This window comes from Motacilla alba, chromosome 1 (assembly GCF_015832195.1).
Source record: "Motacilla alba alba isolate MOTALB_02 chromosome 1, Motacilla_alba_V1.0_pri, whole genome shotgun sequence".
In the NCBI taxonomy this organism is placed as follows: domain Eukaryota; kingdom Metazoa; phylum Chordata; class Aves; order Passeriformes; family Motacillidae; genus Motacilla; species Motacilla alba.
Genome location: NC_052016.1, coordinates 29,675,921 through 29,703,164, shown reverse-complemented (window position 1 = coordinate 29,703,164; position 27,244 = coordinate 29,675,921). Strand labels below are relative to the sequence as shown.

The 27,244-nt window shown below is 39.5% G+C and overlaps 1 protein-coding gene across 1 annotated transcript in view; it reads left to right on the top strand.

Annotated features, from left to right (window-relative positions):
- The first annotated feature begins 1,085 nt into the window (after window positions 1–1,085).
- DCBLD2 (discoidin, CUB and LCCL domain containing 2) overlaps window positions 1,086–27,244 on the top strand; it is a 47,388-nt gene continuing 21,229 nt past the window's right edge. Inside the window, exons 1-4 of the mRNA XM_038136217.1 lie at window positions 1,086–1,421; window positions 21,754–21,981; window positions 25,721–25,858; window positions 26,978–27,029. Coding sequence (XP_037992145.1) covers window positions 1,307–1,421; window positions 21,754–21,981; window positions 25,721–25,858; window positions 26,978–27,029 — 533 coding nt within the window. The 5' untranslated portion in view covers window positions 1,086–1,306. The remainder of the gene's footprint in view (window positions 1,422–21,753; window positions 21,982–25,720; window positions 25,859–26,977; window positions 27,030–27,244) is intronic.

The window sequence follows — 27,244 nt, the reverse complement described above, 5'->3', positions numbered from 1 at the left end:
TGCAATTAACCTTTATAGCATTTGAATTAAAGCTTTAAGGATGTTGCTGTTTGACAGGAACTTTCTGCTTGTAGCCAAGCCTTAAAGAGCTTTGCAATAATAACCTTTTGAAGTATAATTTTAGAATATTGCTTGTAGTAAGGAGCTTTGAAACTATAGCTTTAGAATATATAAAAAGGAAACATGCTTATCTCGACACCTTAACAAAACAGTAAAAAGCAGCTTGAGAAAGGAAGATGAACATCAACTCAAGGATTGATAGTTTCAACCAAGGGAAGCTGGACATCACTGTTATGAGATTTATAGTCTTTGAAATTAAAAGGTGGACCCACATCTGGAGTCTGGACTGCACCAGATGGGAGACTTCTTTCTTCTTTCGGAAGTCGGACCCCACCATCTGGGGATAATCCTTTCTGGGGTACATCCTGAGAAAAACTAAATCACAATGGTGTATAGAATTGTAACATAAAAATTTGGAATAGAAACTGCTGAGAAAGCTTATGAGTACCCCTATAAATACCTGTAAGCCTCAACAATCGTCGTGCAGCTGGAAGGAAAACTTTCCCCACTGTACCCAGCGCCGTTTTGCTCATACTTTACCATATTAATTAATAAACTGATTGCTGCTTGAATATTGGCCTAATCAAGCTTCTTATTTATAACACAATCACACATGGTGGGTGTGGGTGTGCGTGTGAGCGTGTGAGCGTGCATTCAGAAGTTGGAGGACAAGGGCTAAAGCTGTAATGGCTTGGGACCTCATAGCCAAGCTCTCCCACATCTAGAGCTGAATTCACATTTGCATGTGGAGCACTATGACACCAGATTACCCTTTCTATTAACAACAACAATACTCGTGTTTCCAAGGGCTTTTGCTTTAGTTTTTCCCAGAAATTTTGTCCAAATCTCTACTTTGAGAGGGGAAAAAAAGCTAAAAAATGTGAAATATTCGTAGCCAGCTCGCAGAGGAGGTCGGAGGTGGAACAGAGTGGGAATTTAGGCGCTGGGTCCCAGGGACTCGGACTGGGGCCGTGAGCCCCGTGCAGGGGGCCCGGGAGGGCGCGGCTCGGGGCGGGAACGGAGGGGGCCCCACGCTCGGCAGGGCCGCGCCGGAGCCGCCGCCGACCGGGGCTCGGCGGCGCCGGGGCAGGAAGCGGAGCGGCCCCGCGCGCCCCCGGAAGCGGTTGGGCGGCCGCGGGGGACGGTCGGGCTGGCGGGCGCGCAGCGCTCAGACGCGGCCCGGCGCGGCCGCCCGGCAGCCCGCGATGCCCTGGGACCAGCGGGCGCGCCGGCTACGCCGCGGAGCATGTTGAGCCCGGGTCGGCCGCTCCCCGCGGGGACTCAGCGGGCGGCCTCGCTGCTCCGCCCCAACCTCCTCCTTCTCCTGCTGCTGCTGCTGCGGGGCACCGAGGCGCAGAAAGGTGGGTGCGAGAGCGGCGGCGGGCGAGCCCCGCAGACGCGGTGTCCGGGGGAGGGAAACCAACCCTCCGGGGCTGCTGCTGGGAGAGGGCGCTCTTCGGCATATGGCCCTTCTCGCCGAACCTGTCCCCTGCCTGGCCCTCAAAGGGCGAGAGAAGAGTCCTGTTTTGAAAAAAAGAAAGCAAAACCAAACCCAAAAACTAATCAAGAAACATTTTTTTCCCACCCGCTCCCGCACTCCCGCGGGCAGCTGGCGGCGGGAGGGCTTCATCCGGGCGGGGCGCGACCGCGGCTCGGCGGGGAGCCGCGGCTATGGAGGCAGCTCGGGGCGCTGGGGCTCTCTGGGGTTCGGCATGCCCGGCCCGCGGGTGACCGCCTCTTGCAGGCTGTGAAGTGTTCGGTGTGAGCCAGGAGGCGGATGAAGGGGAGTTTCTGCTTGCTGTGAAAATAAACTTACACTGGCCCGAGAGTATGCAAAGTATATATAGGGGTGAAAGTCCGGAAGGTGTGACAGACAGAGTAGTAGGCGTTGTTGGGTTTTGGTGTTTTGGTTTGGTTTTGGGGTTTGTTTTTTGTTTTGTTGTGGGTTTTTTTTTGGTTGGTTTGTTTGTTTTTGTGGGGGTTTTTTGTTGTTGTTTGTTTGTTGGTTTGGTTTGGTTGTTGTTTTGGGGGGGGTTGGGTTTTTTTTTTGTTTGGGTTGGGTTTTTTTATTTAGAGAAATCGACGAGATTTCTCCTCCTCGGGTGGAAATAATGAGCAGGCTTTAGCACTGTGAAAATTACAAGGCACAATTTGGTCACTTTGTGGCAGAAGATCAGAGGGTGCCACTGTCACTGTCACTTTGATCATGTGCTGGGGACAAAGTGGTGAGAGTGAATGTTTTTGACAGCTTCTTGAAACTCACTTCTGGGTTTGGGAAGATTAATTTTGTGGTTTTCAATTCCACTTGCTTTTTGCACTGGTCTTGCATAGTGTCAGAAACTAATCTCCTCAGAAACTGTTTTAAGTTGTCATGTAACTTTTTCTTTCTATCTCAGCGATGGAAATATGGTTGAATTTCAGAAATGCTGCATTTAAATGGACAAAGGAAATAGGAACTATATGCACTTTACTGTTTATGCATCTAAATTAAACATTTAATTAATTAAAATTATTTAATTGAATGGGAGAAGCTCAGTGTTGCATCCATAGAGCAAGGTAGTTGTGTGGACCTTTTCTTCTTATTTCCAGCTAATTGCATTTATGTTCTTATACACCTACAAAACAAATGCTAATAAGCATTTGACACAGCTGGGTTTGTTTTCTTGTAATTTATAATGGAACTGGAGAAGACCCATTTGCTTTTGACAGGAAATTGGGCTGATTTAATAGCCTGTCTTTTGAAGGTAGGTGCTGGATGAGACAGGTAGCAGCAAGGTGTTAGTTCATGCTGTAGGAGCATCACACCTGACACTGGTGTGACCTTTTGGTGAGCAGACTGAGTTTGTTATTTTAGGAGAAGTCTGAAATAACTGTGGGGGTAGGGAAGAATCATAATTTACCTGCAGATGATTGAGTCAAACTGGCTCACTGAGTAGTCAGGGATGTGTTAGAGGGGATGGGGCCATGTAGCAAGAAGAGGAGCTTGCGAGGTCAGCAGGCTTTTAGGTATGTGTGAGACTTCATCTTTCTGTACTTTGGGTAACTGCTGAAGAGCTTCTACCCAGAATTTCAGTTTGCAGTGTTAATGCTTAAAGTTAGCTCAGAAGTTTCACTTTTGAGCAGGAGGGGAACCTTTCTTTTGACAAGCTTCCTTTTATTTACTAGCAGAAGCAGAGCTTGTTGTAAGGTGGGGGACTCTGGTATTGTCGAATACAATGCTTCAATATGAGAAACTGCTAGAGCTTTTAAGAAGAGTTCTGCTAGTGAGGGACTGTTTCCTTGCCAAAATATTTTTATTTATCTTATTGTGGAGAAGGCTGGGGAGCCCATGTCCAGTACCTCTAAATGCTGGCATAATTCTAATTTGGGTAAGGAATCCCTTATAGATATGAAGCAGCTGTCTAGCTCTTGAAGGTCTGCACAAAGTTAGGGCATTAAGTATGTGATCAGGCTTCTAAGAGAATATCCTGATTAACAGTGAAAGTAACCAAGTCTTGGGGAATTCCACAATTAAAGTTGCTTTTAAGCTCTTTTATAAAAGTACAGTGAGTGATACTATGTAGGAACCTAGCCTCATACATTACCTTAGAGAGGCTGATCCTCTGTTACTAAGTAAGTGTTCATTTTCTTTTCTACTGTTCAGCAGCTTTAAGCTTCACATTGAACATGGTATTTAAATCCTTTTTCTGAAGATAGTGTTTTCATTTCTCACATGCTTTTCTGTAGAGCACCTTACTGGTATGAACTGATCTTAAAATAGCATTATTTTGGTCAATGTGAAGTTTGTTTTTAGTATTGGGTCAAATGGTGCTCCTCTCCTTCCAGACAGCAGCAAACTGAGAAATGAAAAAGTGCAGTGTATTGCTGTGGTGAATATATTTTTCACAATAGCCCATTGTATTATCTTGTAGGATTCAAGTGAATTTTTTTTCAGTCTATTATATTTAAAATCATTCCGTAATTCAGAATTCCTTGGCCAAGGTCTTGAAACTTGAGTGTGTTGCTGTCTTCAAAAATTGAGAATTTTGTATTAGTTTTAACACCTTCAGAAGTACCTTGTGCTGCATTTCATAATCTTGAGCCTTGGGGACTGTCCAGCTGATGGCTGTGCTAGTCAGCTCTTGTGATTTTTGAAATAGTTGTGTAGTGATTCTAGATCCTGTTTGCAAGGAAATTGATATTTGAAAAATAACATCTTTTTTTGTTTTTCTTGTAATTAAGCAGGTGTGAATGAAAGCAAGTCAGCAGCTAAGCTTGCTGCTCTTTGTGGATTGAATTTTGAGAAACAGCATTCTTAGCAGATGTTTAGATATTGACATAAATTTGGTATAGTCTGTTCATTAACCTCTTTTTTAAATTTAGAAAAACACAGCTAGAGCAGGAATGGTTGCTTAGCTTTCATCAAAGTAGAAGCTGAATAACGTGTCAGTAATTCTGAAGGTATGAAGCTTGTAGGGTCTTGTAGAGTAAGAACTTTGTTACCAAACAAACTAGTTTGGTAGCCATCTGTTGGGATTCCTAGTGGATACCAATGTACCTGTAAAACCGGGAAAAAATGCCTAAAGTTAAAAGGTACCTTTTATTCTGAAGCTGATTCCCCAGTGACTTGAAGCAGATTTATTTGGAGGTTTTTTTTAGAAAAATTAGCCTTGGATGCTTGTTTTTGAATGAGATTCCCATATTTTGTTCTAAACAAATAGCAGCCCATCAGGATGTTGTTTTATGCTCAAGCCTTGTTGAAGAAAGTGCAAAGAACTGATTCACCACTGTAGCTTGAAGATGTTTGCTGCGGTGTAGCAGAGAAGAATAATTTCTGAATGTCTGGTGCTGAGTTACTGTCCTCTGAAAAATAAAGTGAAAGAACTAATGTCCCTGTGCACATTGAGCCTCATGGTTTTCAAATGGTTTTCCATGGCCTTGTGTTCGGGGACTCAGCCACAGTATTTGTGGATCATTTGTGTTTTCCTCGTTTCTCATCAGTTCCTTAGTGTGCTCTCGTCTCCACAGCGTTCCTGGTCTCTCCTCTGCTTGTCCCTCCTACAGGGAGTAGGCAGTGGTGGCTCTGGCTGTGGCCAGGCCAGAACTGGGCAGGTGCTGATCCGTCAGCCATAGTTTGGGGAGAAGGAATTAGGCAAAAAGAAGATGGCTCTAGCTACATATCCAGAGGCAGAGCAAGAGGAGGGAGACTGCAGCTTCTTCCTCAGGATCCTGGAAGAGATGATCTCCTGCTATGCCAGGGGCTGACAAGGGTTTCAGCTGCTGGGGTAGCCCATTGCAGATGTGTCTTTTTCTGCTGCAGAGAGCTCTGGGCATGTGAATACAAAGCACTGCCACAAAGCCATCTGTCACATGAGCGATTGCCATGTGCTGCCTTGTACGCAAGTGCCAGTTTCTATTCTTGCTAAATTAGATTGGGTGGTGTCTCACTGCTCTTTGTATCTGTTGTCCTTGGCTGGGCTCATCTGGAAGAAAGGGAGTCACAGCCAAACCCAAAAGGAATTATTTTGATTAAAAAGACCCTCAGATCTTTGCATGAGAGCTTTATTGTCCCTCAAATTAACATCAGATTAAGTGTTTTATGAGGAGGAAGGCAGTTCTAATTGAACTTTTTCACTTTTTTAATGGGACAGTTTTACTTAAGAGTGCAAAATGTTTTGAAGATGTAATTGTACAGCTTGAGGATTCAGGGATTGGTACCATTTAGGCAGGACTGCTGAGCTAAATCCCTTTCATCCCTATGTTGAGAAGTATGGAAGAATTTTTCAAGACCAGGGCTCAAAGTTAAAGTAGGCTTTTTCAGATTTTCTGATGTTCTTTTTAACTTCCCAGCATTGCACCTTGAAGATGGATTAAGAATTTTGTGAAGGAATGCTGTTCCTGAAGGGAAGTAAGCTGGTACTGGAAGGATAGACCTAACAAGAGTAGATAGTCTTTGCTTTTGAAAACAAGAATCTCAGCAACGTTATTTTTCCCCCTCCAGTTAATGAGCCTTATTTGAAGTGGGTGTGGGAATCCGGTGGGCAAAACGTACACCCATGTGTTCTTCAGAGCATCCTTTCTGGGAGGGTGCCTCCCAGTACTGGTTTGGTTCAGCCCAGCTCATCTGGGAGCCTGTTGAGGTCATGCTAGCCTTGTCTGTTCTTGTAAAGAATGCAGGAATCACCCTTTTGTGTAAATACCCTTTGTAGCTCTCATGCTCATGAGAATGTTCTGCAGTTTGGATATAAGCAGTACAGTGCATGTTGGTTTTATATATATAACTATATGTCAGTGGCTATAAAAATCAAGCATCTGAGCTGGTGTTAAAAAAGCGGTGTAAGTGTTCTGTCAGAAGCTTGTATGCTGTTCCTGTGTGTGTGTGTCAAGCCAGTGACCTAGTGCATTAGTGCAATCTTTAGGAAAATTATTTTCCTGCTACTGTATGGAGATGTTCAGCTTTCAAGGTTTTCAGGAGTGTTTTCTTACCTTATTAATATAAGAGAAAAATAAATGTCTCGTTTCTCTGCAATTCAGCCAGCCTGCTTTATGCTGTGGGAAATTATGCATTAGGTTTTTAATGCGATCACTGTTGCTCTGTGTAGTTTATGCAATCCTTGTTGGAATTGCTGCACTGCATATTGTGAAATGTTTCTATATTGGTTATTTTATTCATATTTTGAAAGGCTTTTAAAAAAAAGCCGTTGATTGTCACCCCCACTTTTATAACTGCACCCTGTGCTGTGGGAAAACCTGGAATTTGTTTTGTAGTCAAAGTATTTCCTTCCCTCCTGCATTTTCTTACTGAGTTGCTGTTAGATTAATTTCTCTAAATCAAATATTATGGAACATTCAGCATCCTTTTATTTAAAACAGTGTAGTTGAAACCATTGTCCAAGCATAGAGTGTGGATTTGTTACTAAATTGAAGTTCAGGGAGGTGGCGAGGGAGAGCGGGAGTAATACTGATGTAGAAGGCCATGTGGTAACTGGTATTAAGATAGAATTTTCAGTCCTGGGTTTTTTTATACAGAGTGGTGGGTTGTTATCTGTGAAGCTTGTTCTTTAATGCAGTAATGAAATATCAAATTTTGCTAAACTACATCCTTTGCCATCCATTACTGGAAGCAAACAGCTTGAGTTGTGCTGTTTATAATCTTTGAGCTTATTTATAGTGTTTGAGCTTATTGCTTTATAACTCAACACTTTGTTGTTTGAAACAAAAAATATACCTGAAAATTTGATAGTGACTTGACCTTTGGACCACAGAATAACACAGATTTTGAAAATGGCTTCTGGGTGATGCAATTTTTGTCTAGTGCATGAGAAAAAAACCAAAAACCTGAACACCAGCCCTTGAATAGGTAAAAAGCGTTTAACCTGTGCTTTCTTTCCTAGTGTGTAACTTCTGGTGTTTCCCTGCATGACAACTTAGTTTCACTTGGTGAAGAGTTGAAAGAGGATAACATTTCCCTATGGTTGCGAACTCTGCAAAAATGAAATCAAAGCAGATAGTTTGCACTTGTTATGGTATCTCACTATTTCAGTCAATTGGATCATGAAATTTTAACGCAGTCATTTGGTACTGCTTATGGCATTTGCATGCTTCCTATTGGCATTTATTCAAAATCTCTGTGTTTGGAGTTGTCACTTCTGTTTGGGTTATATGCTTTTTCTCTGCCAATATCAAAATAAAAATAATTTTAAATGGGTAATCAGTCTGTAAGGTTTGGATCAGCACAGCTGGTAGATACTGAAGCTCAGTGATTAGTTGTCTCTGATTTTGGTGAGTTTAATTGCATTCTGAAAATCAAGCATGTAAGTGTTCATCTTTTTGGTAAGTGACAACTCCTACCTGTACATATTTTGTTGCAAGTTTGCAGTGAGACTATGATTTGAGGTGGCCTCTCTAGCTATAAAACAACTGGAATATATTTGCTGTAGCAATGTGAAATGCAAGTCCACGAACCATTAGAAGTGCAAGGATTCTTAGCAGTCTTTGGTAGTTGGTTCTAAAAAAGTACATTCTTTCTTTAGAAGAAAAAGGATTACTGGAAGCAGAATATGTGTAAATGGGAGCTGACTATGTACATGTCAGGCATGTTTGTTTTTGGTGTTTGCTAACATGAGGAGGTTGCGTTGGCCTGGTCACTGGTCTCTGTACAAGAGTTTTTGTGCATTGTGACTCAGGTAATCATTATTTCCCTACAGTTATTTGACTGCTGATCTTAAGATACATATACTCTGTTATATACTTTATCTTAAGATGGATGTGTGTGTGTGTATATATATATATATAATATTAAATATACACACTCTGTTCTCAGTATCTTACTGAAAATGCTAAAATGCTAACTTCTGTCCTGTGAGTATCCCACGCCTCTTGTTTTTGAGTGGTGTCACAATTAGGAGGTCCCAGTTCCGCACCACAGCTGCGATGGTTGCGTACATTGCTATTGCATTAGTAAATGTCATGGAAGCCAAATCAAGTTGGTGAACCAAGTTGTGTCATTCCTGGCAATACCAGTAGGTGTGTTTTTAAGAATGCCTTAGAAACAAATGGGGTAGGGATGGGGGGTTGTTTTTGTATTTTGTTTGTTTTCTTCTCCAGGTGTTTAAAGCATGCTAACTTTAGAAATAGTTTTAAAGTCTCTTTTTCAGGATGCCTTTCCTCAAGTCTGAAAATTTTCTGGAAAGAAATTTAATGCAACTTCCTGAATTCCCCTCAGTTAGAATAGTGAGTAGCCAACTCTAAGTAGTCAAGGTGTACAAGAAATCATACTTTATAGGGCCTCTCTGCCCTTCAGTACACTATGAAACTATCATTGTGTAAAATTACTTATAAATTAGGATCACACAGGTTCAAACTTGATGCTTTTTTTCTTTTTGAGAGTGTCTAGAGGTTTTTTTTTATTTGTATAGTTTTTCAATATTTCTTCTTTTTTTAATATTTCTTGGGTATTTTCTTTATGCCAGAGTTTGTCTTTCATTGGCAAAACTGTATTACAGTGGTTTTGTTAATTGTAGTATTAAAGAAAAAAAAGGTTTTTATTTTCTATGTGGGAATATTTGATTTTGTTAACATTTTTCATTGTTCAGTAAGTTTTTAATTAGTGTATAATGTTTTAACATTCTTCATGATGTGACAACTCAATTCAACTAATCACAGGAGACTGCCTTATTAACCATATTCCATAGATCATGCATCATTTATGAGCTGAGAAGTGGAAATAAAATCAATGCAGATCATCTATATGCTTTATTAAACACTCCCCTTCTCACTTCACTTCTTCACTAGTTAATCCCCCCTCTAAAACTTCCTCCCACATGTTCAAGTTTTCTAAATATACTTTTAGCTCAAGGAAGAAGATTTGTTATCCAGCATTGGAATATTATCCATCAAATGACAATCCTTGCCAGCTACTCATCTTCAGATTGTCAGTCTTGCTGGAATTTGATTGATTGTGCATGAGGTCATGTGGATTTTCTTTTAATTTTTTTCCCCCAAATGTTTTTTCTTATAGAACTACTTCTTAAAAGCAGCCCCTCTGATTTTCTTGTTTCTTTACTTTAATTGCTGTCAGAGGTAATAATTTGATGCATCCTTGTGAATACTGCTAATGATGGAAAAGGGAACTTGAAAAGCTTGACATGTTTCTGAGAATGGTTGTGAGCAGATAATTCTTCTGTCATGGTTTCTAAGCAGGAGAATGGTGTAAACGCTTTGTGGTATTTTCGGGGTCCCCTGTGGAAGGATGGAAATTACTCTGACTCCATGTTCTTAGAAGGCTAATTTATTATGGTATGTTATCATATGTTATGGTATATTATGGTATATTATATTATATATAATGGAATGCTATACTAAAACTGTACTAAAAATTAGAGAAAGTATGCAGACAGAAGGCTACAGAGAATGATAATGAATTTTGTGACTTTCTCTTCCAGGGTCCTGACACAGCTGGATGGTGATTGGTCATTAAATAAAAACAATTCATATGTTGGATAAACAATCTCCAAACCACATTCCAAAGCAGCAAAACACAGGAGAAGCAAATGAGATAATATTGTTTTCCTTTTTCTCTGAGGCTTCTCAGCTTCCCAGGAGTAGAATCCCGGGCAAAGAGGATTTTTCAGAAAATATGATGGTGACAAACGCTTCCCTCAGTCATCACATTAATACGGTTTATTGTGACCTGGCATTTAATCAAGATTTGTGCATAAATGTTCTATAAAATTATTCAGATTTGTAAAAGGATAATTATTTTTCATCCCCAAGTACTCTTCTCTCCTCCTATTCAGTGATCCATTTGTGATTTTCCTAAACTTAGATCAGGCCATTATGAGACCTCAAATGTTGCTTAACTGTGAAGAGGAAATATTTTCAGGTCTCTTAATTGCAAATTCTTGCATTTTGGAGTAGAAGGAGTACCTGTTTCAGTGCCCAGTTGCTACTTTCGATGTTGAAGGATAGCAATGTACTGTTTTAGCAGTTGTGCCACAGCTCTCTGTAGTTTCACAGATATAAAATATAAAATTTAAAATGCAAAACTAGGATGTGTGAAGTGTTTTAATTAGACTTGGCAAGGCAAGCCACTTGTATAGCTACTTGCATCTAAACATGGAGGTTTTTCTGGAGAGAAACCTCATAGAAATGAGGCAGGTGGAAGATCTCAGTTTCTTGAGTGAAGAGACGAATTACAGCGGTGCAATTTTGTGTGATTACTCCTCAGAGTTCAGAGCTTTAGCCTCTGAAAGGATAGTGCACCACAGAATTATAGCATGTGTGCTATGTTGTGCATGTATGATTGTCTTCAGGACCACACAGGTTTCACAGCTGGCAGCTGCTGCATCTTCAGCAGGACTGTAGCCAGTTAAAGCCCATATCTGGTTATTTTAACTTGGCTCCAGAATGGTTAAGATACGATGAAAAACATCTTGCCTTGTTCAGTGTGGTGGAAAGAAGCCACTGGCGCTTAATTTTTCTTTTGCAAATCTGTGAGTTTTGTGATAAACCAAGAAGCCCTAAACCACACTATCTGTTAAATTCTATTTTTATGCAATTGTGTACAGGTCTCAAAGTACATCTCATTATCGCAAGGGTAGAAAGAGGAATGCATTAAATTGAATGCTTTTGAACACTTGTGTCACAGACACATTTTATGAAAATCCTTTTGCCAGGATTTTCTTCTCCTGAGAAGCTGAGGGGCCTCAGGAACGAAATGTAAACAATGACTATCTGCTGCTGTGGAATGCAACAGGTGGAGCTGTGATTGGTCTCATGTGGTTGTTTCTAATTATTAACCAGTCAAGGATCCAGCTGTTCAGACTCTCTGGTCAGTCACAAGACTTTGTTATTCATTCCATTCTATTCCTGTCTCATCTTCTGATGATTCCTTTCTCTCTGTTCTTTTAGTATAGTTTTAGTTTAGCATTTTTAATATAATACGTATGATAACATAATAAACCAGCTTTCTGAAACATGGAGTCAAGAATCCACGTCTCTTCCCAGGTCCTGCATGCTCGGCAATGCCACACACTTCTGTACTAAGTCTAGCGATGATCAGTTTTTGTCTTTTTTGCTAAGTATATTTGAAAATTTCAAAGAAAGCATTTCCATTACTTTATGTATTCATTTTTAATGACATGTTTTCGACTTCTCCAGTCCTCCTACTCAAGGCATCATTTCCTTCTTGCTACGAAGAAGGTACAGCAAAGCTGATGGACAAGCTTAAAGTTCACAGATAGTTTTTACTGAAGCTTCACACACTGACTTCCTACATGCTCTCACTACTTCTTATGATAAATTTGGCACTTAAAAATTGTGACTTAAACATTTAAATTTACTGTCATCTTCCTAGTTCATCATCTTGTTATTCAGTAATGCATAATGCTTATTTTATTGGTTGTATTCATAGAGGGTCAAAAGTGTGGCAACATCTTTGTTTTAAGGGCAAAATTAGGAATGAAGTGCCTTTTAGAAAAGATTGTGTATTGAATTTTATAATGCTAGAATGAAGCCAAGTCATTCAAAATGAGAAAACTCCAAATAGTCCCCGTTGTAGTTTTGAAATGTTAGAGAGCAAGATGATACTGTATGCCACCTACACCAGGAGAAGGAACTGCTGGTGCACAGATGTGGAGTGGGACTGTTTCAGCAGTTGGATGACAACCTTTAAAGAGGCTTAGAAATATATGTAAAGTCTCTCTTCTTGGTGCAGCTGTGGGGTGCAAATAATGATAACGGTGTTCTGAGGTTTTCAGTGACAGCTGTGTTTTCAATTTTTTTTTAAAAGCATCTACACCCCTTCACCTTTTTTTTTGTTGTTGTTTTGGTTTTTGGGGGTTTTTTTGTTTGTTTTGTTTAGGGGTTTTTTTTTGTTTGTTTTTTGTTTTGTTCAGGGTCCCAAACCAGGAGCTTCCTCCCTGCCAGCTTCTGTTGATTCTATGGTACCAAAAACTATTCTTACCTGTGGCTGCTGCTGTCTCCTCCCTGTCCCTACCTTGCATCCTCTGCATTGCTCTGGCTTCACTGGCTGTTGGGCCATGCCCATCCTTCATCCCGCAAAGGGCAGCTGGGATGGGAACCTGGGCTGAGAACTGGGCTACAGCCCAACAGGGGTACAGTGAGCACTGGCAGTGGGTGGGGCAAGGAAGGGGCAGCTGCTCCTGAGAGGCAAGATGCTGCTGCCACATGGATCTGCAGGTTAGGCTGTGCAGTCTCACTTATGAACTGTGTTGAGTGTAGTGTTAATTTAGCATTTGAATTATTGGTATGATTGGACAACTTTTCTGCCTCTTAGTTGACATATGTGAGGCTTGTGAAATTTCATATGGTCCTAGTGTGGGGAGGAGTTTGAAGACCTTCCAGGAGGTTTGAAGCCCATTCTGACCCATGACCATTGCTTATTGTTATAGGGTTTTGCATGACCGTCTGTGTGCTATTTTTCATTTATTCATCATCTGTGTTTCTGTTGTGTAGCACTTAAAGCACTGAAGCACAGCAGTGTTTATTTTTAAGAACATGTTGGTGCAGATTGCAAAAGAAATGCTGTTTCTTGGGAAGTGGGCAAGCTGCATGTGCCAGCCAAACAAAGACACAGAGGATGAGCTGTCACTGTGAGTCAGCCTGGCCAGCAGATCAGAGGGCTTCTGCATTATGTATCACTGAGCACACAGTCCTCTCACAGACTCCTCATGTAAATCACTTTTCACCATGCCTAGCCTGGCCTTGTAGGCTCCTTTTGCCAGCGTACAATTTAAGCAAGTCATAGCTGTCCCTGGGGACTTCCTCACATAGTTTCCCTGGCATCAGTAAGTGGAAGCCTTGCAGCACAGTCTTACACAGCTGATGTCTCTTCTGTTCTTTTAGTAGTAGTCAGTTCAGTTAGTACATCAGAGTACAGGAAGCACATGTCTTACCTGCTCTGACAATTTAATAATTTTAGATCATTATTTTAAAATGGTATCATATTTTGGATGCTAAATTTAGGATACCTAAGTGTTACTTTTATGTGTAAAATTCAGTGGCTGAAAGCTGAGACTGGAGTTCCAGAGAGGATGATTGTAAAAACTGCATGTACAGATTAAAATAATGAAGTGCTAATTATCACTAGTCCAGCATGTGGCCCTTATTGTAAATGAAAACAGTAAAATTTTGTTGTAATAGCATATTAAAATTTTGTACTTTTGCTGTAAGAACAAGAATCAGCCTCTGTCTCCTCTCTCCCTCTCCTGTTGCCCCACTGAGCTGCTAGCATTTTAAAAAGCAAAATGTTTACTGTGCTGTTGTCCTGCTCCTGTCTTTTTAAACCTCATCCCATAATTTCATTAACTGTCTAAGGGTGCCTCAGAGCAGGTAAATCAATCCAAGCTGAGGGAGTCATAATTCCACCTGCCCTCTGCTCCTTGCCCTGCCATTGGCAGTGGCACCAGGACCTGCCTCAGAGAGCTGGGTTGACAAAACCCAGCACTCTGCAGCTAGCTTGTTCCTTGAGCCAGTGCACCACTCTTCTGTGACTGCTCTTCTCAGCGTTGGGATGGTTTCTACCTCTCTAGCTGGCATTCAAGATTGTTTAAAATGCAAATATGGGTTGGCAGTGCTGATGAAAGAAGCAGTTGCTAGTGTTCCCCTACTGTCTTGTCCCTCTGTCAAGGAAGGCACTGCTGCATATGCATACTCAAATAAATTTTGGGATTGCTCTAGGTTAAAACCAACAGCTATTTTAATGCCAAGTCCCTGTTCTGGTTGGCCATGTGGTTGCATAAATGTTTGCCTCCAGTACCAGGAAGGGTGTGAGAACATGTGGCCAAAAGTGAGAGGCAGACAAGGCTTGCTTTTGTCTGTGACTGTGCTAATTTAAAGTGCCTTCAAGTGTTTATTGAGCTGTGGCCTTGCTTGTGGCAGTGTGGAGTATTTTATGTTGTGAAATGTCTGTAGTGGGATGAAATGCCCAAACCAGTGTGTTACTGAGGCAAGTAAATGGCATTAAGATCAAAGTGGACTCTGTGCTTGCTGGCTTGTTAAGAAAATTAATTCTGACAGTGGAACAGATTCCTTCCTGAAGAACATCACTCTGTGGAATTTGGTGGAAACAGCAGTGAGTTTTGAGGACACAAATAAGGGCATTTGAAAATACTTGAAAAAGCTATTTAGAATTTGATGTCTCTGTGATTTAATTCCTCAGTGTTTCTTATTCATGGAACTCTTTTGTTCTTTGTGTAAACTTTCTTGCTCACACTGAGAAAAGCAAAAAGCAGATGTTGTGTCTTTTAGTGGTACGCTGAGAAAAAGTAAGGAAATGCAGAGCACAGGAGCTGAACAGAAGAGGAGAAATTATAGTAATGCATTGAATCAGAAAGAGTTTTATATTTGAAGTTAAAATGAATGTTTTAAAATACACTTTTTTGCTTACATGACTCTTATAGATTTGGTTCTACCTTTGTTTAGTTAAAAAAGTTTCAATTACATCCAATGTTTAGTCACAAACATACAGAAAATAATATATATATATATATATATTATTTGCTTATATATGTAAAATCTTCTTAGGAAACCTGCTGGTTAAATTGAGTCAGTTCAAAAAGCAGTGCCACGTATTAAAATTGAGATTATTGGTTTGGTATACATCAGCTATGCTTTATAGGGTATAATATTGAGCTGTCTAATGTCTTTATGATTCACTCTTCTTCAAGTAAGGAAAGGGAAGGTATTCACTGGTCTAAAAATTATTTTAAACGTGTTTTGATAGTAAGAACAAGTTTAGCAGTCACTAATAGCAACTGTTCTTCAGGGGGAAAAGCTCTGATTGACTTCCACAACTACAAAGTGTTGGTAATTTTTTATTTTTGTGGGTATTAATAACTTAGCACCCACTCCTGCCTGTTCAGTGTTCTTTCATTTTATTAAATTCCACATTTTCTTCAAGTATCAAAATCCTGTGGATTTGATATGTTTGTGTTGGTCTGAGTCCTGTATTTTGTTGATGTAAAGAACTTGGCTGTAAGAAATTGTTTTCAACCATCTGCATGATTGCATCACACGTCAGTATGCCATGGCCCAGGGGTCGTATGAACTCTGTCAGGAGAGTTCGCCCAGGCTGCATTCAGAGGTGCCTGCAGAGGAGAGGGATCCTTCTCCTAATGGCAGCAGTTGGCCTTCCTCTGCCAGCTGTTCAAGAGATGCCCATGTTTCTAACACAAGTTTTGGTAACGAGCTGAATTTTTCCTCTTTGCTGTGAACTTGGTCCCCAGGACATGTGAGATTGGATGCATATTTGCAGCCCCTCCACATGTCAGGTGTGATGTGTGCACAACAGTGACCTGGTGCTTCTACGAAGGACTTTATCTATCCTGCAAGTGTGGGAGGCCTGTGGTGTGGCGGAGAAGTTTGAAAGAAAGCAGGAGACTTGTTCAGCTGTGTACTGACAACAGAGGTTGTCAGCCCATCCAGGAATAATTGATTAGGGGATTGATGCCTGTCTTCTGTGTGTTCTTAGACATTCTACTCTCACAGGTTAACAGAAGCAAAAGATTCTGTGGCACTTAATGACTTGCAAATGAACGAAGTGACTACTGTCCTATATATGCTGCTATAGTGAAAAGAATTGCACTTTTTCTTGGAGAAATTGCTGGATATTGCAGATTGCTCCCTTGATGCTGGATGTGTGTATGTGTCTCTAGAGTTCATCAATGATGTTTAAAGAAGTGTGGTAGAAATGATGAAGCGCCACATTACATGGAGAGGCTCAAGAACTGCCCTTTTATAGTACCAATACAGCAAGATGTGGGTTCATGGATCTGCAAGTTTCACTGGAATTGTGATTTTTAAAATTTTCCAAATAGCTCATGAGTGATGCTGCTGCCCTTGGCAGACTGTATATGCCATGGTAATCTTCAGATTCTTCAGGCATGAAGTGTCTGGCATTTCTGTTATCACTAACCTAAGTGAAGTACAAGAAAAAGATCTAAAGTGTCCATTCAGAATAAGCTGCCTTTAAAAATCTACTTCATAGCAAGATGCTGCAGTTCGACCCAATTGTTTTTCCTTTTCCTTCCTTTCTAGTATGATTTGACAGCAGTTTTGTTAATATGCATAGAGGAGTATTTTTCTTCTCATGCTTTTAAGAAAGCCTACAACAAAAGGGAGGTTTGAGATTGACGTTTCCATTAAATTGTGTGAAGGAAATTACAAAGTTTTTCTCTCTAGATGTGGGAAACAAGACATTGTTCCAAACTGCAAGAGGTAACGTTGTCATTTTTAGTGATGTGTCTTTAAAAGAAAAGTCCCAATTTTTAAAACCTAAAATGGTTTATTTGCATTTCCTCACCTAAATGTGTTTAGTTGTTTTGGAGTTCTTTTGCTTTTCTCATCAGAAAGCTGTGCACTGTTCATCATGCACAGTGCACGTATTGTTTCATGCTTGAAACAGCTGAACAGCAAGCTAGCAGAGAGAAGTGTTTAAATGAATGTTAGGCATGATCTTTTTTAGTTTTATCTGGAGAAATTTACACCTTAAATACATTTTGGGTCAAAGAGGAGACACAGGCTTTCCTTTGTCTTTGATTTCCAGCAGCATAGGCTTAAGATACAAGAAGGTAGGGAAGACTCAAAGATACAGAATCATGTGCATTATTGGTATTCCTGGTTTTAAGAAATAGTATTTGTCTGGTGGCTGCATTCCAATAACAGGCCTATTGAAATGAGAAATAATTAACTTCTGAGCATTATAGTTCATGCAAGGATTTTTATTCTCCTTAAAATGCATTCAGAACAGTGTATCTGCCCATACAGGTGAATGCTACTATGATTTCATATTCAAAAGGCCACTGTGTCAGTGTATTTGCAGAGTATTTTCAATCTGTGAGTGAATAAGCAATTGTTTACCCCATCACAGGACAGGAAAAGCACAGAACTGGTTAATGGCTCATTGCTTTTGTTTAGGACATAGCCTAAAACTGACTGCTCCTTGTGTTGATAATTATTTTTATATCTGCAATATAAAGAGTTGTGAAATGCTAACTCCATGTATCACCATGAATGTATTTGTTGGTTTTTTGTTGTTAATGTAATAAATTCCATGCATTTTGTAGTGTGTGTATTTGCTTGTGAAAAGCCATTTTACTAGAAAAAGAATCTTTTATTGTTAAGTGTTAGCGTATTAAGACTAATCAGAAATCAGGCATTCGAATGCTTAGTAGCTAATAAACCAAGGCCATACAGACTCTGCATAATAAAGCTTTCACTTTTCTTTGGTTTATAACATGCCTTTTGAAAGAAATGAGGATTATAGCGATATATAAAACACGCAGTTTAGGTTACCTCTTTGTAATGTTGAAAAATGGTGTCTTGTGTTAGAAAAACTCTAACTTAGAAGAGTAATTGATCAGCTGTCATCCAAATAGAAATAATACTTGCCATGGGACAGAACAAAGTGTTTTAAAGCAAATTGCATTAATGAAAACATGGCTAAAGAACAGCTTCACAAATACAAGTTTTGGTTTTACTAAGCAGATATTCCAGTTAACTTTTCCAAGGATATATCATTTTCATTCCAGACTGCTAGCAAGATAAACAGCTACAATTTGCATCTGCATCCATTTATGATTCTGTGTATACTAGCAGTACTTTAGCTTTTATAACATGCAGCTATCTTTCAATGTGCTCAGATTATAAGGAGAATAGTCTTTGTCAGCAAAAATTAGTTGTGTTTACAAACAGATTAATCAGACCCAGTTGTTGTAAATGTAATTGCCGGATCAATAATTTGCGAGAGTCAAATTATTATAAAATAACAAAGTATAAGATTTATTTTGCGTTCGAATTCACAATTTAAGCCAGCGACGAATTGAAACAGACAGAGTCAAGCCTGGGACTTTGGCTCTGGGTGACCCACGTATGCAGCTCTGAGCCCCTGTCGCGTCAGAGAGGTAGTGGCACACCATGGTCGTGTCCGAGTCCAGTTTTTATACTCTTTTTCTCACCGGAGGCGAGGATGTCCTTTGTCCTTTTCATAATCAAGTGAGTTTCCAAAGCTTCTCCGGTCCAGTGATAATACTATCAGATGGAAGACAGTCCAGTTCCCGACGTCTTGGGAATAATTCATAGGTTTCTTGTCTACTGCTAGACGAGTTCTTTAGGATCATGTTTACAATACACAAGTCTGTGTCCGGGAAGATATACAAGTTAAACAGTCTTTTTACCGGTAGTCCTTTACATGTTAGCGGATTTCCCAGAAACAGACTATAGACTAATTGAATTATTGCGGCGGGAGCTCCGGTTCCCACTCCGACCGCCGCAGAGGGTAAACCCCGGGCCGGTGCTGGCAGGACGCCAGAGGGACGAGAAGCATGCCCTTGCCCTATAGCGCTTTCCCTCAGCCCACCTTCTGCCCAGTCCCAGATGGATAAAATCCGCTCACCAGGGTGAAGGAGGTGACTCAGTCCTGGATAATTCCAATGCGTTTATTACAGGGATGAAGAACAGGTAGAATCCAAATTCAGGGAGAGAACTACACAGGAGGGCACCAGGGAAAGAGTCCAACCACTGAGGGAGGGTCCAGGGTATATAAACAACCATAGGTACAAGCAGGCTACAGCATGAACGATCCAATGGGAGAGGGTATAGGAGGAGGAGCAAAAGTGGGGTGATTGGAAACTGTCCAATGGGGAATGAGAAGGGGGCGGCTCTAACAGAACAACCAATGGGATATCAAAACACTGAGAACATTCTAGAAAGGGGTGTGAACAACACATGTCACTCTCTTGCTCATTACCATAACAGGTGTAAAGGATCATGGGAGGTTACCATAGCAACTTGGTCTGTTCTAAACAACCAAACTTTCCCAAGACATCTCAACGCCAGTCTTTCCACCCCCATCCCCCACAAATTATCATAAAATACGCTATCTCTCTAGCTGTCTGTGGCCAGGTGTGCCGCTAATAGCTTATTCCTGACTTAGTTAAGATTCCCCAGTTCCTGTGCTGTTTTCCTCTTGTTCACATGTAAATGTAGCAAAACTACAGGTGGTATGTGTAAGACAACTGGTTTCCCAACCCCTGAGAGCTACTATGTAAACTCCATTCTTTAGCTTTGGTAACTAGCCTGGACATGTTTCCTTTAGCAGTTTTTCATATGCAGTTGTAAACCCTTAATATTCTTATAACAGATCCAAGTTTCCAGAACAGAACTTTAGTATATTTATAACATTTATAACAGAATTTTAGTACATTTATAATTACTAGAGTTATAATGACATTACATTCGGTACATAAATTACATAATACTATTTTATCCACCTATAAATTTTGACATATCTATAACATAGTTAACTTAATCACAGGGGTTTGTTTTTTCCACATCACTTCAGTGTCTTGAAATGACTTTTCCACTCAGTCTTATATGTAATACATTTAAGAATTTTGAAATTTAGCTAACTGTATGTGTACAGTTTTTGTACCTAAAGCCCAGCTTACGTTTTCGTATTTAGTAGAGGAACTACACATATTATTGTCTAGTATGAAACACTTTTAACTGTCGAAACAAATTTCTGTCAATAGGAATCATGGTGATTGTTAAGCCGAATCAAATAATTTGCTAGAGCCAAATTACGGGGCAACAAAAATATAATTTATTTCACGAATCGAATCGTAAATTTTGTCAGCCATGAATCAAAGGAACAGAGCTGAGCCCGGGACTTCGGCTCTGGGTGAATGCAGTTCTGACCCCCTTGCACATCAGACCTGGTGAGTTCACGAAGTGTGCTTGGATCAGTCCAGGTTCTATACTCTTTTTCTTGCCCGGAGCTACTTTTCCTTTGTCCTTTTCTTAGTCTGACGAGCTTTTCCGATGTTTCTCCGGTGTGGAATAATTCTATCTGAGGAACAAACAGCACAGCTTCTGGAGTCTCAGGAATATTCATGCTGTCCTCTTGTTCTTAGTCAGGCGTGTGCAGATACCTCTCTTCCCCTTGGACAAAAGCCATGTTGCAATACACAAACCACGTCCAGGAACACATACATGTTGAATAGAGTTTACAGGAATTGGGTTTTTACACACTAGTGAGATTCCCAGAACCGGCTATTCATGCTAAGTTGACTATCAGGAATAACGCTATCTCTGGTTATCGGTGGCCATGATGGGCAGCTGATGTCTCTCGTGTTCCGTGATTTAGTTGGAACTTCTCCTTCACTTGCTAATTTAGGCTTCTATTCAGTGTGCATCTGTGGATATTGTGTTTCAAATGAAACATGAGGTAACCAGTTTCCCAATCCCTGTGGCTGATTCTATGAGCTCAGTGGTTTTATGTCAGTCCCATAATGACACATCTGGACGTGTACCTCAGTGTATTCTATCCCTTCTAAGTACAATCATATTTTATTCGAACATGAATTTTAATATATTTATAACAGTGATCATTGTGAATCTTACTCAAAGAACATTCATGTTTCTAAACCAGCACAGAAATTCTTGCACTTTTTGTGTTATATACTGGGTGAAATGCATGTCTACCTGTTGAGTAATCGAATTTATCAGTTTGCTCTTTATAATTTAGTATTGACAATACACAATTTGTGATATTGTTTTCCATTTGTTAAACAAATTTGTTTTAGTACTGTTATTGCTGTTTAAAATTAATACTCAAATTAGAAGGCTCCAGGTTGGAGTCACAGGAAAATTATGAAAAATTGAGTATGTTCTCCTAATAGGAGTGAATTGCAGGATTAAAATAGTGGTACAGTAGAAAACAACGTATTTGCAGTTTGGTAGCAGTCAGAGCTTTATTTAATGTGCTGTATTTTATTTGCTGTCCAGTGTCTTTCTACTTCTTTGTCATTGTGTTGTGAGTACAGTAACTCAGGAAAACCAATGTGCTCTTGTTTTATTGTCAGGTTTCTCTGTCCTTTTCAGTGCCTGTTTCCCTCTGTACTGAGGTGTTGAGGAAATACGAAATAGCGGGGACACTTCCTGTACTGTTCATGCTGTTTTGTGAGTCATTATGGATCACTTTCCATCTCATTGAGGAAGTTGTAGCAGCACTCTGATTGCCGGTGATGATTAGCTAAGCAAAAGGCAACGGTAGTTGAGTGGTATTTTTCACCATTGCTGTGTCATTTGCGTGTGAGTTACCTTGGAGTTTTCTCACAATGTGGTTTGTGTGGTGTGATATGAGGCTTTGAAGATGAACATGGGAGCTGATTTCTGTCTGTTCTTTCCTAGGTGATGGGTGTGGACACACTGTGCTGGGCCCTGAGAGCGGGACGCTGGCCTCCATAAACTACCCCCGGACCTCTCCCAATAGCACCGTGTGTGAATGGGAAATCCGTGTGAAGCCTGGGCAGCGAGTTCAGCTCAAGTTTGGTGATTTTGATGTTGATGACTCCGATTCCTGTCATTCCAGTTACCTGAGAGTTCATAATGGCATTGGCCCCAACAGGACAGAAATAGGTAGGAGCTTTAATTGTCACTATGTGAGAACTGTTGTCTTGTATAGAGCTCAGCTGTACTGTTGGTACTTCCATTACTTTTTAACAGCAGCTGCATCATAACTGCAACACAGATCCTGTAATAATCTTAGATTCTTGAGATTCTCACAGGAAGCTCCGCTGCAATGTGGTTTTTTTTTCTGACATTTCTTAGTAGCTTGCAAAGTTCTTATAAGCAGTGAAGAGGGAACTGTAAAACTAGAAGCATCTTCATTTAAAAAAAAGGTATAAATATCTGTATCTATCTAGCTATCTATCTATACATATATATACATATATATATATATATATATATCTTACCTGAAATGCCTTTCTTTTTATATGGATTCACTCTGATTTGAGCTGTTCATCTTGGTGAAGTTAAAGGAAGACAGGCTTCAAAAGGCATATAGTCCAAATATCCTCCATCGTCTGATAATGTTCTTCGTTTCTTCATTTTCATTCTCTTCAGGATAATTTCACCACTAGAAGTCAGTGGGTTTTTTTTCATATAGCAGTGTGATGTTCTCATCTACATCAAGGTGTATGTAGGGTGTTTAGACTGTAATGATTACTTTGAATAAAACTCAAAATGAATTGTCATTCTTCTTTTTCTAAAATTAGCTTATTATGCAGATGAACTTTATTTTCTTTCCTAAAGCTTTAATTTGGAGAGGGAGAAAAATATTTACTTCACTGAGACTGTTTTTGTTCATTTCAAATGCTGATCCCGCTAAATTGAGTCTTTTTCTAAAGAGGCTAGTGGAGTGTTAGGTTTATTAACCCTCTTTTCCAACTGTTACCTAGGTAAGTGTCTGTGAAAATAAGTATGAGCTGTTGAGCCAGACTTCGTCTAAAATAGGAAGCACTGAATACCTTAAATGGCAAGGAATGTCAAGTTCTGATAAGTCTATTACTCACTTTTACAAGGGACTTAATGGGTTTAAGTAAATTCCTGCTTCATTTGTTTCCCTTGCTTTTCAGCTGTGGCCTGCTGGTGTAGCAGTGCAGTATCTTGGAGAAATGTGTGTGTTGTTCTGCTCTTAATAAATTAAATCACAGGACAAACAGTGATGTTAACAGCGGCAAATACAGATGAGGCAGGGTTTGGGGTTTTTTTAATGTTTGAAGCAACAGACACTGGAGAGATTAAACAGTGACTTGAATTTTCTTGGGAAAAATGTGGACTTATCCTAAGTTTTTCCATTCAAGACTACTGACATGGTCCGACATTAAAATACTTGCTTTACATAAAATCTGAAATTCAGTCATACCTTTTTTAACCCAAAATTACTTAAAAGCTGTCTGATTAGATTAAAAAATAAATTGTTATTGGGTTCATTGATAAACAAAGAGGGTTTCTAATTAAGTTTTTAAGGGCTAGTGCTTATTCCAAGCCTGTTGAGTATTTATGAAAAAATCAAAAGAAGATTCAAATGCTCTGTGTTAGGTTTGCCTGTAGTGTAAGTGAGATCTAGAGGAGTTTATAAGATTTCAGTACAGTCAAATCACTGTGCATCTGCAGTCAGACGTACTTACTTAAGACATGAGAATTCCCTCTCCTGCTCTTTCATTGCTGTACAAAAACACTCAGGATCCTTCAATGCATAAGTACAGACAAAATAGCAATATTACATCTTCTGCACACATCTTCTGACAGAGGTGTTGCTGCAGTCATGCTTCATCCATTCCTAGTGCTTGCTTTTTAAAAGATTGTCAAAAATCAGGCAAGAGGCCAGGGAAGAGTTAGAAAAATGATTTATAGTCTCAAAAATATGCCTTGCTGTGAATCATGAAGTGCATCACTCTACAGTTTGTCAAAGGCCGTATGTCCATGGGGCAAGCAGCATTGGAGAGTTTATCCAAGCTGGATTTCAATGGCTTGCACTGTGTATTTGCCTGAAGAAGGGGATAAATGGTGTTTTAATAGGAGTCTCATGATGGTCACTCATGTAACAAGATCCAGTGGGCTGAAAACAAAACTTTAAAAAAAAAACTTCTCTGGTTTTTTATTAGGAGATACACTTCCTTTGTTAAAAAAAAAATCTGAATAAGCAACATCTGGAAAGCTCTGAATAATGACACGAATTTGTATTTTAACTTTTAATTTTTTTTAATTATTTTGATAGTGTTTGGGAGTGCAATTCACTTTCTAAAGGAAATTGACGTACATATTATATTTATTTTGTATTATATTTGTTAAAAACTGTTCCTGCAGGATTGTGTTACTCCACTTCCTCTACATTAGTGTGCTAATTTGCCTTTATTTGAGAAAGGAGTCTTGCCTCTTTTTCTGCTATTTCTGCTATATGATAACATACTCATTATGAGGAAAGCAAGTGGAATGATGAGCTGAAACAGAGGCAGTGTCATTTACTGCTGGTGATTATCCACTTTGCTTATCCACTGTAGAATCTTAAATAGGGTTATAGATGGTTTCTACAATGTTGAATGATCATGGTAGCCTGTAGAACAGAAGATTATTTTTTCTAAACAAGTTAATTAACTGGGCAGTATCTTTACTAGAGCTTATAGTTAGTAGGACTGGAGAATTCTGAATTGACTGGGGCCTGTTTAACACCCATTCATCCATTACTGTGGTATCAATTCTAGAACTTCATAGGGCAAATACTGTCAATATCTGTGGACTCCAGCAGTTGAAATGGTGTTATTTTTGTTCATTTTCTATGGCAAGAGAAGCACCCAGGTACAGAACCTTCGTTATGTATTGTCTCAGGCGGTCCCCCTTCCAGAGAATAACATGCATTGGCTCCATGATTGCAGAAGGCTGAACAAATGCTTTATTAAGCTATACTATATTATACTACATACTACATTAATACTATACTATACTATACTAAAGAAAAACCCGCGACCCTTACAGACAGTCACGACACAGCTTTGACCTAACTGGTCAATCAATCCAAAACACCATCACCAGTGTCCAATTAACAAATCCCTTTTGGTAAACAGTCTCCATAACACATTCTCCATGTGCCATACAACAGATGCAGGAAGTGAAGATAGGAATTGTTTTTCTTTTTTGAGCTTTCTTACAGACTTTCAGCCTCCCAGCAAAATCCTGGGAGAGAGAATTATGTCTCTCTCTATTCAAAGAATATGTGAATACCACAGTTATGTTTTTTAGATGTGACAAAATAGAAAGTGAACTAACTGGTAATTTATCTTAATGGTGCTTACCTGTGATATATGTATGATACTGCTGAAATGCAGTGAGCTGTGCCTGCTGCTGTCCAGAATTAGGGAAAGTATGTGACAGAAACCATGGATGACTCTATGAGGAGGAAGTGCTCCAGCAGCTTTGGGAAAAGAGGGGCTTTTTTCTCATTTGCTTCTGTAGATGCTTCTCATTGTTCTAACTTGATCCTTTTCCTTGTGAGATTACTCATGTTCTTTGAAGCTCTGAGTGTGGAGGTTGTGCATGGCTAGAGATGAATGGATAAGGTCACATTAATCTGCAGGTATTGGAGTATTTAAGACCTTTGACAGTGACAAAACAAATGTGGAACTCACAGTCTGCCATTTGCTTTAAATGGCCACTAAGCATTATTTAGTGTCATTCTCAGGTATTTGCTTTTGAGTATACAGCAGAACTAATGTGAGCCTACAATGCAGATGAACTAAGAGACTGGAAATTGAATAAGATGCTTAATACATGTGTTGTTTTGGGTCAATATTTGTTCTTTTTCTTCTCTCCACAGGAAAATACTGTGGGTTTGGCTTTCAAATGGATGGTTTAATTACTTCAAAAAGTAATGAAATCACAGTACAGTTCATGAGTGGAATTCACACTTCTGGACGTGGATTTCTTGCAGCTTATTCAACCACTGACAAATCAGGTATTTATAATTATTTGGTGATTTTTCTCTGCTGGCAGAATTAGAGCTGTCTAGTAAAAACACAGAAGCAGTTCATTTACTCCCACGTTCTTACAAATTAACTTCTAAAAATTTAGTACACTTTTCATGTTACTTCTGTGTAGGAAATTTGACTGCCTACCTAAAAGTTGCTGTAGTTCTAAAGAAATGGTATCAAAGCTTACCTTGAACAGCAGAGTAAAAATGTCAGTTGTCTGTTATAAATGAAAGGACTGCTTCAGATTCAGGACAAAATGCATTTTTTCAGGTAGTAGTCAAGGTGGCAGATAGCTAACAAGTTTTCTTATCAAACTCTGTATATTTTACACAGACTAACCTCGTGGAAATTTTTATTTCAGTAGCAGCATCCTGTACTCCCTTAACTCTTTAATGACATAATCTGCAGATTAGTTTTTTGTGTTTTTCTTCATTTTTTTCCCCTGGTTTTGGTTCTTCTAAGCCTCTGAAAGAGGTTGCTGTATTTGTTTTGCATCTTCTCCTACTCATTTAAGGTGAGTGATAACACATGGTCTGCAAGGAAATGAAGGAGCAGCAGCAACTGCCTCAGAGGGCAAAATACCCTATCTGAAAGTTATTCTAAAAAGAGCAGATAAAGATTATCAGTTTTTAATTTTGTAGGGTCTTTGATGGTTTCCTCTCTGTATTTTAGATTGTATGTGTTGATACGCAGCAGACACAAACACAAAATTTGTGGTATCAGTCACGGATGCCAATAACGCAGCATTCTAACATTTGTTCTCTGTGGAGCTTGTGTTCAGCACTGCAGAACCATGAAATGGTGAAAACACAGGCCTCTTTATCTTATTACTTTAATATTAAAATTAAGCTGCACAGAAAATGAAGTTTTGTAGTGTTATCTAGTGTCATATTCTCAGTAGATTTCGCAGTTACTCAGACAATTAGCAAGGTTCTACTGTGATACAAAATCTGTTGCAAGAAAATTTAGTAGGAATGTGTTTTCTTCATTCTGAGATTTTTTGTTAAGCCTCAGAGGCTCAATTGTATGTATTCGTGCACTTTAAAAAGCATATTCAACCTTTTGTCTTTTTCATCCTTTTGACTTCCATTTTTTCTTTCCAGACTTAATTACCTGTTTAGACAATGCAAGTCATTTTTCCGAACCAGAATTCAAGTAAGACTGATTTTTACCTGTTTTCCTCCCAGTCTCTTTAATGAAGTAATTTTAGTGTTTCTACTTTGCTTTGTTACATATTCTGATGCAGTTTGAAAATTGGCCATCCAGAGAACTTGAGACACGAACTAATTAGGGTTAAAGCTGAAGAATTTTGACATTTGCACTCCTCCTTCCTCCTCCTGTCTCTCCCATTTGTGTTATTTACATGCAGT